Below are 19,306 nucleotides of genomic sequence, written 5' to 3'. Positions count from 1 at the left end.
GCTTCAAAGAGGATTTGCTTTGTTCGTGTCAAAGCTGTAGGCATTGTGTTTTTTAGGTTTTGAGGATGGACGTAGAACACATATTCTTGTGGCAACATAAGCGGAGTTTTAGACTTCAAAACTTCTTCTTTCTGCAATTTTGCTTTTCATACTTTGTTGATTCATTTTCAGGTTGTTTTGATAGGTTATTTTTTCTAATTTTGTATGTTATTTCTGTTTATTATAGTTTGTTTTAGTTATTTTTGGTTTTTTGTTTATTGTTTATCCATGTAATTCTGTCAAAATCAAATATAATTTTTATATTTTACTCAAAGAAAAATATTTTTATATTTTTTTCAAAGAAAAATGTAAATTTCACTTGAAAAAATAGTTGAATCGATTTGATCAAAATTGATTTGAATTTCAAGTTACGGTTCGGCCTGGTCATATGTACCAGGCACCAGCAAACTACAATTACCAATGAAATACAACTAACTGCAGTAGAAATATTGAGGGATTGAATATGAAGAGAAATGTAGAATTTTATGACCAAAAGTAGAATTGTATATAAAATTCCAATTTAGTTAGGATGGTTTGATCAGAAAATATTTGGTCCACTATATAAAATTGTATATGTTAATGAGAGGAAAAAAATAGTATATGACTTATCACATGGAATGGGAGAATAAAAGGGACCACTTTAAAAGCATTGGGCATATGGTCGAGAGTCGAGACTGTGACATGTGCTTCTCTCTACCTTCCCCACCAATCTTAATTTAATTGCTTTCTTCCAAACATTATACAACTACATTTCACCTCTTTTAAAAACCACGAGGCTTAATCTCTTAATTACGGTAAATCCCCTAACGTAATTATTTATCAACTTTCAAACGATTTTAACAAAAGGATCCGGTTTTACTTTAAACCCTCTGATTCACACCTAAAACCCTAATTTTCTCATCATATTTCCTAATTCCAAAGTTTTGTTTTTTTTTTTCTTTTTGTGTTTCTTGATCAAAAATTCACAGTTTAGTTTCTTGTGTAATTCAATTGGCGAGAACTTCCCAAATAAGCTCTGGATCGAACGATGGCATCCTCGCAAGCAAAAACCCATCAGTATCCACTCCCATCATCGTGTCTTCCTCCGTCGTCATCGCCGGGACTTCATCGGAAATCGAAACCGACGCCGGAGAACTATTCTCGCTGTTCCACACCCCCATCGGCGAATTCCAGTAACTATCCTCTGAATTAACCGCAGTCGCAGTCACCGTTGCCGCCGGAGAAGACAGAATCTCCGGCGACGATGAATGCGAAGAATCCGTCGCCGTCGCCGTTCTTTTTCCGCTCTTTTTCGCTCTCTCTCTTCTGACTCTCTGGCAAATCATCTGGATCTTCCCGTCGACTGCGCTTTTGAGAGCAATTAGCTTAGAGGAGTCTCCGAGTCCGAGTAGCTCACTCGGGTCCTTGAGATTCGGGAAATTGAGACGAGCGTATTCTCCACGAAGCTTATAGGCGGCGCGATCGTAAGCGTAAGCGGCGGCTTCCGCCGTGTCGTAAGTACCTAACCAAACCCTCATTCTGTTTTGCGGCAATCTTATCTCCGCAACCCATTTTCCCCAATGTCTCTGCCTCACTCCTCTGTAAAGCTTCTTCTTTTTCGCCGTTCTCCCAGCCGCTAACGCGGCGGCGAAAGCGGCGGCAGGATTCGCGGACGCCTCTTGGAGCATCAGCTCGGAAGTTTGATGGTCGAACGATGAGGAAAACAGAGGAGGAGTGGAGACTGCTCTGTTTTGAAGGTGGAGTCTCTCGATAAGATCTCGTTGCCGGAGATAGACGGAGGAGCCGAGCTGCGGTGACGGCGGAGGCGGAGGATTGAGAGTGTCTAGGGATGTTGTGGAGGAGGGAGTGAGAAATGAGAAGATTGAGTCGAGTGTGTTTGGTCCTCCTGCTAATATGATCTGAGACAGAGAAGCTCTAATTTCTGAGATTTTGGGACTGAAATTCGTCTGAAAAAGATCATTGCTTTCTTCCATTTCTCAAACTGTAAAAACAGTCCCGGATTCTTGGAAAATAAGAAAAAGGAAACCCAAACAATTATGTTTGGCTTGAGCAAAGAGAAGAGATCAAAGAAGATGATAATGGTGAAGCTTGAAAGACAAGATGGTGATGGTGAATTTGCAGGTTCAAAAGAGATGAAAAGAATAAGATTTGAAATATTGAGAGATTGATTTTTTTTTTTTTCCTTAAGATCTATTTAATGGGTTTGGGTTTTTAAAGTTTAGAAACAGCTTGTACATATTTATAGACTTCAGTAGAGAGAAGAAAAAAGAACCAGAAACGTTGCTTTACAGATTTCACATGGAGCTCTTTGACTTTTTTAGTTGATTTCTTTTTCTTTTGTTTTTTGTTTTTTAAAGTTTGCCAAACTATTTTCATCATGATTTTTATAGAATGTTTCTAGTTTAAGATAATACATACACTATATTTCCAACCACATTTTTATTTAATAATCAGTTCTTGACAAGTATATGCATTAGGCTCATGATATATATATATATATGAAGGTGTGGTTAATATAAGCACTAAACTCATGATTTTTAGTCCACAGCACACTAGAATATGTTTAAGTTTAAAGCTCCATTCTCAAACTTACATTATTCTTCAATTTTATTCAAGCTTGGCTTTGGAACAAAATTTTGATCAATTAGACTTGTGAAAGTTTTGGATTCGGGTTTAGTGTTGGAAAAAAATAGACCAATTTTGGAAAATTGTATTTCTTAAATTTTAGGTAGGTGTAGACAGATGTTGCCATGTTGGACTAGCAAGAATCTATACTCTTTTGTCACTGTTTTCTATAATACTAGTATATATTAATTCAAAAGCTGTAACACAATAGAAGTAATATGGTTCCTTAACATTCGATGTGTAACAGTAACATTAAAATAGATAAATTCCTATTAGTGATATGGTGGTACCTTTGATTAGCCCTTTGCAAATTTAATCTCAATTTGCATTTTATACTGAAGGTGAACGTTTTACATTCACACCTCTTTTATGGAATACATTCACACTTGTGGATTAAACATTTAGACCATTTTTCAAGTAAGAGTGAAATTGTAATAACTTATATTTCGGGTACAAATGACAAAGAAAGTTTAAGCGTTCTTACTAATGCAATTCCGTAGGATTAGTTAGAACAGATCTCGTTTAAAACGATGCGATCTGTGATAGATGCAAAATGATAACATACTATCATATTTGTAAAACGAATAAACACAATTTGTTTGCTACAAACTATAGTCATGTATTAGTCATGGTTGTATGTAAAATTTTCAGCTTCTTACATCTGAAACAACATCGTTTTTGGTTTTGTGATAAATTGTTAAAAAAACTTTGCTAGTAGCTAGTATCGTCGAAATTGTTATGTCGACAATATTTGACCACCATTATATAAATGACATCGATCATTTGATGCAGAAACAGCATAAATTATCAACATATTAATTGCAAGTTTTCCAACCGAGTCAATTCCAGATTTTTCCAATCCGCTGTTTTTATTTTTTTATTGGTGACTGAACATAAAGACGAGTCCGTTTGGTCCCACAAAAAACTTTTTAAATTTATGAGGAAAGAGAAGAGTCAAGACTTCTGTTCAAAAAAGGTTCGTATTGGTATCATAAATTCTCTGCCACGCCTTCATTTTCTCGCACCCGACAATTTCATTTCAATCTCTTCCCATCTTCTCATCTCCTCCCCGAACCACGATTTAAAATTGATGCATAAAACTTTTCAGATATGCATAAATCGCTTCGTCTATTTTTTAATGACAAATTAATGATACATGTTTTCAAAGAATATACTATCTCAATTCGCACAAAATAAGTAACGTAACGGCTCTGATCCCCCAAAAAAAATGTTGATTAACGGAAGCTCACATAGATCATATTACTTATATTTAGCTCTTTTCGTTATCGCTCTTGATAATTTTGGTTCATATCTTCACAAACAAAGGTCATTGATTTAGTCAGTCAAAAACAAAACTCAAATTAATCTATGGTATACATATACTATATATATATATCATTATTAAAAAATTATTCTTTCTGTTCACAATTAATGTTTAAAGTTGTTACATACAAATAACATTTAATTTGACTTATTTCTAAATAAAACATCTTATATTACATGTAAACACAGTTCAACCAGTGATAAACTTAATTTATTGAGCTAAAATATTATAGTTGAAGATAAATTATTTTCCTCAAACACCAATTATTTTGAAACAGATGACGTGTTATATAAGTATAACTTATGAAAAAAAATCCTAGAGATTCAAAATATTTCGATCATTCAAAGGAAAAACACATTGGTTTGATATCGGTTTTACAATTATTTATAGATCATGCGAGTAGATTAAGAATTTACATTGGAGCTTTTACGTATGTGAAAACTGACCCTATGTTGAACCTATATGTGATACTTTTTGCCAAAATCAATTGATAACTTTTCAAAATGGGCAAACCCGATTTGCACTAAGATATCCGAATTAAAGTCTTCTAGACTCAAGATTTAAAATATTTATTTCACTAAAAGATATAATTTGGACGTCACGAGTTATGTATGGGTCGCAACCATACGTTCATAAGTGGGTCTTTTATAAGTGCGTGCAGTGTTAGCCAAAATGGGTACGTTCTAATTTAAGTCTCAATTCTGCATTTGTTGTGTACGTATATATGTATTATATAGGTGTGTGATCAATGACACGTACAATCAATAAGTTACTTTTAAGAACATATCTCGGGGCCGGTCCATTCATAATAAATCCAAAAAGTTATCATAAAGCCAATCACATGGAAGCTTTCGGTGATTTTGTTTGTTTTGTAATTTTGTTCCTAAAGGAAAAATAGAAAGAAAGAATAAGTGAGCTATGCATAAGTACCTAACTACGAGCCTATGAGGTGCAACTACATCAATTATTGTAGAAAGCTGATGAAAACTAGTTAACATGATTCCTAAATGATTAACCAATATTAATTAACAGGCTATCTTTTTTTTTTAAGGTGTAACTAGCTAAAGTACTAGTACCAATTGGATATGCCGAATCCGAACGTTCTCTTAAAATCTCACATTGAAAGCACTTAAAGCAATTTTACTTCCAGTATACAAAAGTTAAATAGAAAATAACTTTATTCAACTTTTTTTTTGGTAAAAAACTTTATTCAACTTGGCTATGGGTATGGTGTTTCAGTTTAACTGACCAAAAGTAGTCGCCCCAGCCCCCAGGAGTGCAATAAAAGATTCACAATAACTTTCAATTTTCAAATGGCCAAAAAAAAAGTTACTAATTAATTATTGTAAGGATATATCTGGTAGAAACCATGTGGAGTACTTGAGGCCATTTAAAGACAAGGCCTCTCTTATATACTGAAATTTTACACTTTATTTAAATGCTTTAGTTAACAAATTATATATATACATATATATATATATGCTCCGTTGTATAGTTTAACATATTAACAATCCATATATAAAAAATAAATAAATGCATTAATCATATAAGATTTCATCAAAAGCACCTTTAAAGTTATATAATATAAAGTTCTTTTGTGTTGGTAACAACCAAATTATAGACTTTCATAATCTCTTTGGACCAAGAATCAAAACATGTTTAACAATGTCATTTTCTGTTTGTTAATACTCGATCGTGATATAAAAGTTTGATAGACTGCTAATATGTAAAAAAGCCAATTGAGATGTTTTTTACAGTTGTGTGTTTTTAAGCAAAGATGTATATATTATATATAATACATAAATACACATATTTGTTTCTTGCACGTAAACGTCAACCTTATTAGGTGCTATCGTATGAACAGTAGAAGCCGAAGAGCATTACAGCTTGTGGCTCACAAATAACGGAGATAGTGGCAATATGGTAAATTCTATATTTGAGAATCTTATCCGAATCGAGTGACAGACACCGTGTGAAAGTAAATGTGTCGTCGACGTTTTAGTTTGAAAGAAGTTAAGAACGATGTCAAAAACCAGTAAAAAATAATAAAAAGTCAAGGGTAAAATCGACTTTCACACACCGAAAAAGTAGTGTTTTGTCGTTATTAGCGTATGTCTTGTAAAGGCGACGCCGACAGAATAGTGGTCCTCCACTGCTCCTGAAGTCGACACGTCACCGAACTTTGTCTCCTTGTGAGGTCCCAACAAAAACAAAACGGATCGTTTTCTCCAGATCAATAAATCGGGAGATCATCTCGCCACGATAAATTACGGCGACGACGTTTGTTTCAGTGAATTACGTAATTTGGACGGGAAATGACGTCACACTGATGCCATTCTTCTTCTCTTCTACATCTGATATTTGGTGTACATGTTGGTATGGCTTTAAATTAGACCTAATTCTCTAACCTTTTTGTTTCATTCACGTGGTTCGTTCAGTAACGTTGAGAATATCATAAATATCTACAAAATATTTCAGCTCAACATGTCAACTGTGTTCCTATATTTTTTTGTCAAAACAAGCAACCGTGTTCCTATTTTGACATCGATCGGCTAATTAAGTTTTTTTTTTTTTTACACACTAAAAACTTTGAGACCGTACATAACATATAAATTAGTTTCTTTTAGTACTTAGGACTTCAGAAGTTCGAATACTCAACACGGTTATTACTTATACAGACGCAATGGAGATTTATTCGAATCAAAAGGAATCTCGATACCGATTATTATAATTGATAACATCCATAATCAATTAGACGGTGTTTAAAATACAAAATAAATATAAAAGGTTCGTTTGGAATCGTACGGATTTGCGTGAAAAAGAAAACAGAAGAAAACCTTAGAAGACTGAAAAGGTGAATTATGAATGTATTATGTGTTGAAAGGTGACTCTACAAAAATAGAGTGGTTATTTGCCTGTACTTGTCCTAATTCGAGTGGATAAGTACTACACGCATAGACATGGTTCTATAAATATATAACAACATAAACATCATTGTCCTTCGAAACTTGATTAAATATACAAATGCAATCACAGACCTACGTGAATCGTTGTGGACCTCATACGAATATCGATGGCAGGTTTAGACATATATCTTTTGCAGCTTATAGTGAATTGAGTATTAAATTTAGAATTAGATACTCTCCAAAGTATTCTATTCAATTAGTTTACCGACCAAAACCATACATACTTTATAATAAGTTTATTTTTAGGACACGTATGCGGTATGCATATAAAGACTTACATAGTTCCTATTGTATTTGATGGGTTAAAGAGTAAGATGTAGATGGGACATTATTCAACGGATCGTAGACATTGTGACGAATCTCGTTTTTCTGACGGCTATTGTGGACCACCATTTTATAGACTTTTTTTTAGTTTCCAATTAAAGTATTATTATATAAGTAAGAATATATGTGTATATATATTTGCGTGTGTACCGCAAAGAAAATTTCCATCGAAAAAATTATAATAAATGTTTTTTTTTTTTAAATTATAATAAATGTTGCATGGTATCCTCAACTATAAATATTTATCACGAATGTTAATCATTCTTTTCTTGTTTTGACCATTCGATTAAACGGTAATATTTAGACGATCAGATGTGAGATACGTGCAAGAGTTCTTATTTTTTTTTGTGCTATGAAACGTGCACAAGTTTTTGTATACAAAAACTATAACCTTGGTTAAACATCTTACCCCCCACCCCCCCAAAAAAAAAAAAACTTTGGTTAAACATATATATTAAAGAAATCTGCGTTTTCATTTACGAATATGAGTTTTCATGAGAATTTATTTATGGGTTTAAGATGCATTCCCAAATTTTCAAATTAAGAATGAAATAATGCAGAGATGGTACTCTTAAAACGATGTGCATTTTAAACCCATAAATAGTCTACTATTAAGTGTTACCATGTGCCGATTTCAAGCATTAATATTTGATATTTTCATGACTCATAGATACAAACATAAAAATAAAAAACAAGCGATAATATATCGTGGCGACAAGAGTATTATTAAATGAGAGTAGCACGTAGAATATTCGTTATAGCAAATCTAGAAAAACACTGATAAGAAAATTTGATCATATCACTTCACATAGCTGACTTAGTCTTCACAGAATAAAACTAATTGATAATCAAAACTTCAATAATTAAGATAGCATGGAGCTGGACGTGGACCCGGTCGGTTTGACCTTCTTCCATTCATTGATTTTAAGTTATTTGCTTTTAAATTAAAAAAAAAAAAATTATGTGTGTTTTTGTTCTGAAAGATGATTGAAACTTCTGCGTGACTTATGAATTGTAAGACTTTTGTTTTCTTTTCATATAGTCTCACAAGACTGTTTTCTCCTTTTGGTAGTTAATTAATTATATACACCTTCGACCTATCACACTATATGCACTCTGTCTCTACAATATCATTAAGGTAAGTTGACTTTCTCCGTTGACGAGAAACGTGGCGAGTTCAGTACCGACGCCAAGTGGAGCTTAGACTTTTTTATTTTCTATTTAATTTTCTTAAGGTTTTTTTTTCTTCTGATGCAGGTATTAGTTGTCTAGCTGGTTCATGTTGGTATTCGTTTCGCTTTCGTCTCAATTATTATTCAATAATTAAGAAAAAAGAAAACAAATTATGGAATATATACATATTCGCATGGATCGGAGATGATCAATTGTTGTGTCGACATCGTCGATGAATAACAAAACACGATAAATAATATTCTTGAATTCATGGTTATTCACCTCATTAACTCTTTATATATATATATCGTTAAAGAGACAATTTTCTAATCATATAGAAATTACCTTTTTGATAAATGAGTTCGCTTAACTTACGTACGAGATTGATACTCACAATATTGAAATATTCAAGAAATTCGATTTACATTTTATCAGGGGAAAAAGTCTTATTTACATGTCCAAGTGAAGCATTCGCCTAAAGGTCTCCGGTCGGTCCGTTTAAAAGAAAATAGCATAATAAGGTCCGAATAGGCGAACTTAAATAATTGCGAATTGTTTTTTTTATGGTTGATACAAACTAAGAGAGCCATGATAATATGCATCCGTTTTTGGAGAAATTGGTTATGTGAATTTGAACTAAATAAGCCCATCTCCCACAAAGGATTGTTAGTCCTGGTAAACTGGAAAATGGGCTTTCATTAAACACAATCAGCCCAATAATGTATTTTTTCTCCTCAATTAACTTGGCCCAAAAACCATTAGCGGATTGTGTGTTCGAAGAGAGAAACCAACTCCAAAATTTTCACGCGCTCCTAAGAGAGCGTTGATTCCACGCCCCGAAGTTACGTTGTGCAGCGACTGAAGAGTCAAAAGGGAGTCTCTGGTGGTGTCTCACTTCTCTCTGGAGCCCTAATCCTGATTCTTTCAGGGCCTCGAATTGTTGAGCAGAGTAGCTAACGAAGACGGGGAAAATCATTACGAAGAATCCGAGTTGTGAGGTGATAATCTGATTTTATAGAATCGAAACATCTTCATTTCTGGAGCTTGATTGGCTGAGTTTCAGATGGAATTTTGAAATTGGTTGATTGTCAGATATGGATTCGAACTTCGTTTTGATTCTGTGTATAGCTTTGATTTTCGCCGCTCATACTACTAGTAAGGTAACTCTCGAATCCCTTAGAAGAAGATTTGATATTCCAAATTTTGTTTTTTCCGAAAAGCTGTAAATCTGAGGTTTTTGTTTACAACGATTGTTTTACAAAATAAGGTTGGTGGAGAGGAGGCACAAGTTTCCTCGAGCTCGATCACGAATTCGAATTTGACAGAGACAGGTTTTGGTGGATCAGAAATTGTTAACAATGTTACTGATTCTAAGAGTAGAAGAGATCACTCTAAAAACACGACCGATGATACACATTTAGGGGATAGTAAGAGTGAAGGGAAGGAAGGAAGTGATGAAGCTATGAGCAATTCTTCAAGGAAGAAACAAGGGTTTCACGGTGAAGAATGTGATCCATCTTACATGTGTACCGATGAGGAAGATCATTTTGTCGCTTGTCTCCGAGTTCCTGGTAATGGTGAGTCTCTGTTCATTCAACTTTCAAGAGTTTTTTTTTTTCTTCTGGTTTCCAGGGTTTGAGCTTTTCTTCTTTCAACATTCTTGTGCAGATGCGCCTCATCTCTCACTCTTGATTCAGAACATTGGCAAAGATGCTCTGCTTGTAACTATAACTGCTCCGGGTTTTGTTGGGTTAGAGAAGAACAAAGTTGAGCTTCTGGAAAACGAAGACACAAAGGTAATATCTATATATATCTTAAGGTCGTCATTTTCTTTTGATGGATTCCACTGCATGATTCATTCAGTGACTTTAGTTCCGAAGAAGAAAAGTGTTGAAGAGTCAAAGAGCAATCTTACATATATCTAAAGCCTAAAAGCTGGTCAGACATTGTTTGTTAACTTGACTGTTTATAACCTAGTGCTTTCGATGTGTAAAAAGCTCTATTGAGTTTAAATGTTTTGAATTTTTGATGCAACACAGAACCTAGACCATAGCTGTGCATAGGTTTTAGATGGAGATTATATTGCACACGTCAATACAATATTTTTATACAAGCATTTGCTAATCTTGAAGCCAAAATCTTGGAACAATGGAGGGTAAACAAACCTAATAGTTTAAGATTAAGATATTGCTACTTCACATGTAAAGGCTTAAGATCCTTTTTGCAGGTGAAAGTCTCTATTAAAAAAGGAGGGTCCAACGATAGCGCAATCATACTAGCCTCCTTTAAAGGCCATTGCAGCCTTGAACTAAAGGATTTGGCAGCAGCACATGAAACAGGAAACGAGGATACAGCCGTTGTTTCTCGTCCTTCAATCCTCAATATCCGTCCGCGAACACTCATCATCATCATCATCATCATCTCCTTCCTCGTTGTCTCCCTTGTCATCATCCCAATGATCATCCACGTCTACAGGAACAAGGCAAAAGGAAACAACAAATACCAGAGGTTGGACATGGAATTGCCAGTCTCTAACAACACCGATTTGGCGTCGAAATCTGATCTAGAAGCGGGTGATGACGGATGGAACAATAATTGGGGAGATGATTGGGACGAAGAAAATGGCGATGGAGACGAAGAACAGCCAAATACTCCGGTGTTACCACTTACACCGAGCGTTTCCTCTAGAGGACTTGCTTCTAGACGACTCAGTAAAGAAGGTTGGAAAGATTAGTTTCACTCTCACTTGTCTCTTTGTTTCCACTGAGAATTTACTATGATTTGGTAATGTTTTGTTTCCGTGGAGTTAACTTTTTTTCTTTCCTTTTTTACCAAAACGCTCTCTTTTATACCTTTTAGGCCTTTTGTGTTTATGGGCCTAGTTTGTATTCATAATATTGTACAATTGGCTCTGTGAAGATAATGTCGGCCTTTCATATTTCCAGTTCCATCACTCTAATCGTCTAATTTTCCTTACTGTGAAGAGTACTACATAGCATAGCCCGATTCAAAACGATGTGAATTTTCTTTATCCAACATCTGTTTTGAATTTACTTCGGCAAACGAAAAACTGAAATCTAATTGCAGAGACCAATTAGAATTAAAAAAAAAAAAACTAGGTTTAACTAAAGTTAATGAAAGGTGGCAAACCGACACATATTGTACTTTGTACATTATTATGTTTGTCATTGTTTCCAACTTAGATTGAACTATGATGGTATATTATTTTCTTGGGAGATTTGCAAAAAGCTTTATGATAAACAGAAAAAAAATCCGGTGAGATAAAGTAAAATTTGAGGCAATATTATATAATCTTGAAACAGAAAGGAAACAATTGCGGCTTTTTCAGAACAAAAAAATCAAAATCGAAAGTTAATCACATTAAAAAAAAAAAAAAAAACCTTACGGGTATGTTTAAAACTGTTAATTACGTTAACGTCAAGTGAGGCGCCGCCGGAGACCACCACGTGGCGCTGTTAAACGACGTCGTCGCAAAGCTCACATGGTGGGGACCACTTTTCGGCTGTCAGCTGGCACGTGCGCTCATGTGCACAGAGAGAAACCTCTCTCGCCTAATGAACTCGACACGACTCCTTCTTGTCTCGCGGAAACATGGAACGTTCGATGGATAGCTCGCGGTCGTGGGACCCCAATTATTGGACGGTCCAGATCGATCCCATCTCATTACACCCAAGTTTCTCATCGGTGATCTCGGGATAGTGTCGGTCAGTAAATTCCAAAATTAACCGGTTTAATTTAAACCGGCCGACACACTTTGATTACCCTACGCGTCCACACGTGCATTTAAAGAATTTAAACCCCTCGATGTTTTTTTTGTTGTTGTTGTTGATATTTAATTGCATGCATGATTGTCTCATGGCTTTTAAACTACTTATTACCAGTGATTATTTACCGATTTTGCGGATAAATTACATTTTCTATATCGGTTTACGTAATGTTTGATCAGCCGTACGTAAAAGTCATGTGAAATGGTGAATGTTGCCAGCGAGTGATTGATGAGCTTGATATCAATATATGCTGCTAAATTAATCAGAACCAGCTACTAATTAATGTAATCATATGTATAGCATTATGGATTATCAATTTATCATTGACAAGATATTATATCGGTGATCCATGTTATGATCAACCATTATTGGTATGTTATTTACAGTGCAACGTGAAAGTGATTAGCATGCAAAATGATTCTTGTTTCGCAAGTTTTTAAAGGTCAAAGTATGATCATAATTACTTAGTGAATTACTTGAGATTCATCAAAGTTCAAACTTCAAATTACACATTAAAGTCAACGAAATACTCCCATTTTAAAATCAAAAGTCAACAAAATACTACAGCTAACATTAGTGCCTCAGTGATGTACTTAGTATTGTGTCAATTTTTTGGTCATCCAAATTTTTATTATTAAATCAGAAAAGAACCTTAGAAGAAACTAATAAAAGAGTATCTTTGTAAATACTTAAGTATGGCACTAGCTAACTCGATCTGATTTTTAAGTAATCAATGTAGTCCCCACCTTTGGATCCTGATTTGATATACTTTTAGGCCAAAGCATTTGTGTATGTCTTTATCACAAATACCAAACAGAATTATATATATATATATATATATATATATATATATATATGTCTAGTGCAATCGACATGTCACATTTTGAAATTGAATGATATGAATGGAGTATAAGATTTCATTGGTGATTTCAACAATATATAAATACAATGTCACGAACTAAGAACGTTTTACATTAAAAAATCAATAACTAATTAATAAGCTTTTAATGACTGATTTGTCATATAAATAGCAAACTTATAATAATACGGTAGAACAAGAAAAATAATAAATAGTACATCTAGTAAAATAATAATAATTGTTGAATACAAAAATCTAGTTGTGTCGATTTTGGTATGATCCTCGGTTAAAGTGAACAGATGGAGCTTATAGGAAGTTTCGAATTGAGCTGGATCGAGGGTTAATGAAGTCATGAAGAAGCACGTGGGAGGTCAAGTGTGAGGTTGTTAGTTTGTTGTACCGACTAAGTGTGGCTTAGAGCATCTCCTTGAGACCCATTGAAACTCTTGATTGTTTTTTAATTATTTGTTTGAGATATATATATCTATATATATATGGAAGAGGTTTTATATTTTTAAGTTTCTAATGAGAGGTTCTTCATTTAGGGGTTGTTAAAAAAAAAATTATAATAATCTAAAATGCTAAAATGTTATAATTAAAAATTATTTCATTGATTTAAATTACAAACATACATTACATACATAAATTACAAACATACATTACAGAAATACATTAATAAAAATAGAATTACAATGTTTAACATAAAAAAGAAAAAAAATCCCACAAAAACAATACATAAATCGGAAAAATTTTAGTTAAAATTATAATTTCAACCAAATTTGTTCCATATATGTTCAACTAAATCATTTGTCAATCGGTAATGCGTATTTTGATCACGAACGTTATTTCTTATGCCCATCAAATTTGTCATATTTGAAGCCCAATCAGTCTCATACGCCAAATCCACTTGAGAAGTTCTGTTTGCCTCTACTTGTGTGAATTCTTCAACATGATATTGTGTGTATCCATCTCGTTCGTCTTCAACTATCATGTTGTGAAGTATTATACATGCTCGCATAATTTTTCCTATTTTTACCTTATCCCAAATCAGAGCTGGATTTTTGACAATAGCAAAACGAGCTTGCAAAACTCCAAAAGCACGTTCAACATCTTTACGGACAGATTCTTGTGTTTTAGCAAATAATGTAGCTTTTTCACCTTGTGGAAGTGGAATAGATTGGACAAATGTAGCCCATTTAGGGTAAATTCCATCGGTGAGATAATACGCCAAGTTATACTGATGTCCGTTAACAAAGTACTTCACTTTAGGAGCTTTACCTTGTAAGACATCATCAAAAACTGGTGAACGTTCTAGAACATTGATATCATTTAGAGTACCTGGAGGGCCAAAAAACGCGTGCCATATCCATAGATCATATGAAGCTACAGCCTCTAAAACGATTGTTGGTTTTCCAGAACCCCGTGTGTATTGTCCTTTCCAAGCGGTCGGACAATTTTTCCACTCCCAGTGCATGCAATCGATGCTTCCTATCATCCCGGGAAATCCACGATCCTCTCCCATATTAAGCAGTCGTTGAAGATCATCTGGTGTTGGTCTTCTTAGGTATTCATCTCCGAATAAATATATTATTCATTCCACAAAATTTTCCAAACATGAGATTGCAGTACTCTCACCTAGCCGGAGGTATTCGTCAACTGCATCAGCTGCACAGCCGTATGCCATCATACGAATTGCTGCTGTAGACTTCTGGAGTGCAGATAGACCAAGTCTTCCGGTGGCATCTCTTTTTTGTTTAAAAAAAGGAACTTCATTGGAGAGACGATCAATAATATACATGAACAAGGATTTGTTCATTCTAAAACAACGTCGGAATATATGATCAGGGTAGATTGCATCTTCACGGAAGTAATCGTTCCATAAACGAATATGGCCTTCTTCACGAGCTCTATCAATGTATGCTCTTTTTTTCTTGGGTGCTGTCGGCTGATGACCTTGACCCTGGAGAATATTTTCAAATGTTTGATCAAAAAATTGATTAGAGGCTTCCTCAAATTGTGCATCCATTATTTCTTCGATATTATTATTGGAAGAAGATGCCATTTTTTTTTCTTTTGTTGTAAGAAAGAAAAGTTTGAGAAAAAAGATTGGGGTAGAGAAGGGAAGAAGATCGTTTGTGATAGAAGATTGTTGATGAGATGAAATTGATTTAAATATAAGTATTCATATATATAGAGAAAGAATGAGTTTGGTTTGAACGTGTTTACACCATAACCATATAAACAATGTGTGGTTTTACATAAAAGTTTTAGAAATGTGTGGTGTGTACATAAAAAACCAAAAAAACTATGTGTGGTGAATTCATAAAAAGCCATCTCCAACATGTGTGGTGAGTACATAAAAATCCATAAAAATCTTTTTGTGGTGTCGGCCATACAAATACAAAGACACAAAAATATCTACTTCTCTCAAAAACTAAACCCATCTACTCATACAAAAAGGCCGTTTTTGGATGCTAAAAATGGTGTGTGATCAAAATACCCATCTACTCATACAAAACCATCTGCTCATAACGATTGTGCCATGCATCCTTTAAGCCCTGCATCAAACCCAAACAGCAGTATAAGAAGACCCAAATCCAGCTAAGTGTATACCAATTAACCATATGCATAAACATGAAAAGATAGTATAACCGAAATCAAACAAAGATACGTTAGATGCTTAACCGAAATCATACAAAGATACAATAACCGAAATCATACAAAGATCATGTATCAACAATACATGTCCTAAGGGAAAAAAAGCATACAAAGGCTCAACCGAAATCATACAAACTTTAGAACACAAATAAAACATCTTAAACATAAAACATCTTAAACATAAAACATCTTAAACTTTAGACAACATTTCCGAAATGATCACATCCTTTAAAGCTTTCTCGTTCTCAGTTAGGGGCTCAGCGTTAGCAAGAAGATTCTCCAAAACCTTTTGCCTGCTTATCTTATCCTTCAGTTCAAAATCCTTCATCCTAATCTCCCATTGCCTCTCATAACTCTCATGCTGTGAGAGAGACTTCCCAGATCCAGTCGCAGTGGTATTTCTCTTCGCCTTGGCTGCTTTAACACCCATTGGACGTGGCATTGGTTCATCTACTCCCTGAGCTGAGCTTGAGGACTCGTCGACTCTTCTTTTTTTTGATCCTTCTTTCCCACACCACTTGGGATCATGTCTCAACTCTCGCCAACAATGTTCAAGAGTAAACTTTGACTTGTGATCATTGATGTATATCTTATTTGCCAACTTCATGACATCATTGTCATTTTGTCCACTCGATCTTTGCGCTGAAGCAGCTGCATAGCTTCCCACAAACTTGCTGATTAACTCGTTTATCCTGGTCCACCTTTGTTTGCAATGAGTTGGCTGTCGGTTTTCTTCCCCAGCGAGCTTTTCACTTGAGTTGAAGTAATGAGCAATCCTTCTCCAGAATGCATCCAATCGTTGCTCATTACCAACGATTGGATCTTTGCTTGTGTTGAGCCAGGCACTAATGAGCACCTTATCCTCCAATGGACTCCACATTCTTCTTGGTTTTACGGTTTTGGGTGTGCCTTCATCTTGGCTTAGAGCATCAGACCATGTCGTACCAAAAACTTGAGCTTCAGAGTCACCAAGATGTATACTTGGTGAAATACAGTCGACGTCAGTGGGTTCATGGCTCTGAGTATTATTTTGACTGTTTAGAAGATCCATGAACCCCGAAGACCCAGTATATGGAGAATCCATATGTGTTTGGTTTGAGTGATGAAAGGAGGAAGGCGTGAAAAAGAAAAGGAAAGAGAAAGGAGAAACAAAGAGAACAAAGACAAAGGAGAAATAAAGAGAACAAAGAGAAAGGAGATATAAATAGAAACAAAGAGAAACAAAGAGAAAGGTAAATGCTCGATGGGGTTTAAATGAGAAGGAAAGAGTTCACCTATAAAATTTATGTCTTATTCTTTAAAGCTGAAAGGTTTCGGGTTTAGTTATGTTAAGGTGAAAGCTTTTAGTTATGTTAAGGTGAAAGCTTTTAGAGAAACTTATGTTAGTGTGGTTAGCAGTCAAAATCACATTTAAGAGTCACCTAACCGAGCAGCATTGATCACACAGCATTAACCATTCTTTCATACACCAATATCAGCAATAACATGAATCAATATCTATCATCATAAACCAATCCAAAGCATTGAAACCATATCTATCATCATTACCCTAACACTACAAAGCATTGAAACCATATCTAGTCAACATGCTCTAAATATGATTCATAAGAGAAGTTAGTTACCTCCAATTAGTCCTGCTACCTCGTGAACAGGCCTAGCAGCAGCAACAAATAGATTCTGCAATATAAAACCAACAAGTTAATATGAAGAAAAGAACTTGATGGGTCCATGATGATCTAAAGAGTTTGAAAGTCTTTGTTTACCAGAAACTTATGATTATCTTGAAGAAACAGACCAAACTCAGAGCAAAACCTTTCCATGTCGACATAGATGTCACCAGAACCAAATCCATCTGATAAGAAGAAAAAACAGGTTTACGTTTACTCAGGAAATCAAACTTACAAGCGCCTAAACAAAGTGGGATCGGAAAACAATTCCAACCTTCACATCGCTACCACTAATCGATTCATCAAGTGGAATTAATCATGCATCAGCTGAATTTTTTAGAGAGTTCACCTCATCGATTCATTCATCAACCTTAACTAATCAGCAATCGAAGGCGTTCCACAAGTAAATCGATTCAGCAAGCATAATTAACCGATTGATCTACAAAATTTGAAGAGAGTCGAGAAACTTATCTGAGTGTTGGTGAGAAAGATTCCGGTCAGAAGAGCTTCGGTGAGAGAGATTTTCCAGCCCTCAATCCATTTGAATTCACATGCAAGTCAAAAAAGGATATTGAATTTCATCAGAGAGATAAATCGGGTGAGATTTTGAGATGAAGTTTCGGTTTCGATTTCTTCATAAAAGAGAGAGCAAAATTTTTCTCATTCTCGTATGAGAGAAAATGGTCGGTGTTTGAGAGTTTTCTGAGTGAAAAACCAAAAAAAAAAAATTCTTATTGTTTCCACCAACAAGATAATGACACGTATGGAGTTAATAATGAATCCTTAAAACTCTTCATCAAAGAACGGTTATTATGTTTTATTAGCTTTAATCTTTATTTTTAATAGTAAAATGGGTTTACAACTTCCTAACAACTCTCTAATAACCCCCTGTTGGAGATGGTCTTAGTCTGTTCTTTTTTTTTTTTTGACCAATGGTTTAGTCTGTTCTTAGTACTATGCAACTCTGGTTCTCGGTAAAGCATTAAAATCTATTCTAGTCAAAGATCAAGATTAAACGTTTGCGATTAGAACATGATCTTAATAAAATAGATGGAGTTTTATGTCACAATCGAATCCAGTATGTATATAGCAAAATTGAAATGTTAAAATGCTCTTGTTCAAAAAGAGAATTTGAGTTTCCCAAAGTTATATAAAATAGTATGATATATCATTAGACGTCATCATAATAATTGGTATAAAATAAATGGATGGTGGGAGAAAATAATATTCGCACGGCTTGCGTCCAGGCTTTGTACAATTAAATAACCGATAATAAATTATAGAATCGCCGTTAAACAAGTAACAATTAGAAAAAGGGTGGTAAGGCCGTCAAAAAAGAAAAGAAAATGAGGTAAAGAACAAGAAAAATAGCGATGTTTATTCCGCGATTGGCTCACTGTTCACGTACGGTAGTAGTCTACCTTGATATACACTCAGTCACAACTCGCAACTAGTGCTTTATATATATATATATATATATTTTTTTTCAATCGAATAGTAGGGTTTTTTTATTATTTATTAGAATGCAATCATAAAAAGGTATATCTTTGACCCCCAAAAAGGTATTTCTAAAATTTTTACGGCAATTTCTAAATTATACAAGTGAGTGACATTTGAATATGATATGATACGTAGTACGTCCACGCTTCAATTGCGGAAATCACAACCTCTTTCTTCGATTGTTTTGAAATAAACTTGTCAACGTAATAATAGTGGAAACATATGATGATTATATATATATATATATAGCTTTATTTCTTTTTTAAAAGGCATATATATTCGCGAGTATGGACAAAATTAGGTATAAAATTGGTCTGCCACGGTAGGACACTATCACAGATTTTTAGAATAATGGAGTATAAGAGTAATAGAAATTAAGTTAA

General features: G+C 34.5%; 3 protein-coding genes and 1 long non-coding RNA gene across 6 annotated transcripts; 1 reads left to right on the top strand and 3 right to left on the bottom strand.

Moving 5' to 3' along the window:
- Nucleotides 1-678: 678 nt before the first annotated feature.
- Nucleotides 679-2,331, bottom strand: LOC18009591 (ethylene-responsive transcription factor ERF061). The gene has a single exon (XM_006391562.2). It carries the CDS (start codon nt 2,010-2,012, stop codon nt 1,026-1,028), a length of 987 nt encoding a protein of 328 aa, XP_006391624.1. The 5' UTR covers nt 2,013-2,331; the 3' UTR covers nt 679-1,025.
- A 6,964-nt stretch (nt 2,332-9,295) lies between these two features.
- Nucleotides 9,296-11,385, top strand: LOC18009492. Of its 3 annotated transcripts, XM_024149193.1 has the most exons (6): nt 9,296-9,449; nt 9,544-9,611; nt 9,719-9,782; nt 9,873-10,028; nt 10,120-10,247; nt 10,679-11,385. In XM_024149193.1, exons 2-6 carry the CDS (start codon nt 9,546-9,548, stop codon nt 11,183-11,185), a joined length of 921 nt encoding a protein of 306 aa, XP_024004961.1. In that variant the 5' UTR covers nt 9,296-9,449; nt 9,544-9,545; the 3' UTR covers nt 11,186-11,385. The 3 variants fall into 3 exon arrangements, with proteins under 3 accessions (XP_024004961.1, XP_006391623.1, XP_006391622.1); XM_006391561.2 differs by having other exon boundaries at nt 9,719-10,028; XM_006391560.2 differs by having other exon boundaries at nt 9,313-9,611; nt 9,719-10,028.
- Nucleotides 11,386-13,867: 2,482 nt separating this feature from the next.
- LOC112089741 lies at nt 13,868-14,620 on the bottom strand. Its single transcript, XM_024160494.1, has one exon. The coding sequence runs from the start codon at nt 14,618-14,620 to the stop codon at nt 13,868-13,870; it is 753 nt and encodes a 250-aa protein (XP_024016262.1).
- Nucleotides 14,621-15,590: 970 nt separating this feature from the next.
- On the bottom strand, nt 15,591-17,824 carry LOC112088966. Its single transcript, XR_002900779.1, has 4 exons — nt 17,698-17,824; nt 17,520-17,608; nt 17,379-17,433; nt 15,591-15,656 (listed from the first exon to the last, which is right to left on the bottom strand). It is a non-coding gene; the product is annotated as an uncharacterized LOC112088966 (long non-coding RNA).
- Between the last annotated feature and the right edge of the window lie 1,482 nt (nt 17,825-19,306).

The sequence above is a fragment of the Eutrema salsugineum genome, unplaced genomic scaffold (genome assembly GCF_000478725.1).
Source record: "Eutrema salsugineum unplaced genomic scaffold, Eutsalg1_0 scaffold_8, whole genome shotgun sequence".
In the NCBI taxonomy this organism is placed as follows: Eukaryota; Viridiplantae; Streptophyta; class Magnoliopsida; order Brassicales; family Brassicaceae; genus Eutrema; species Eutrema salsugineum.
The sequence above is the reverse complement of the archived record's forward strand: the minus strand, read 5'-3'. Positions and strand labels throughout refer to the sequence as shown.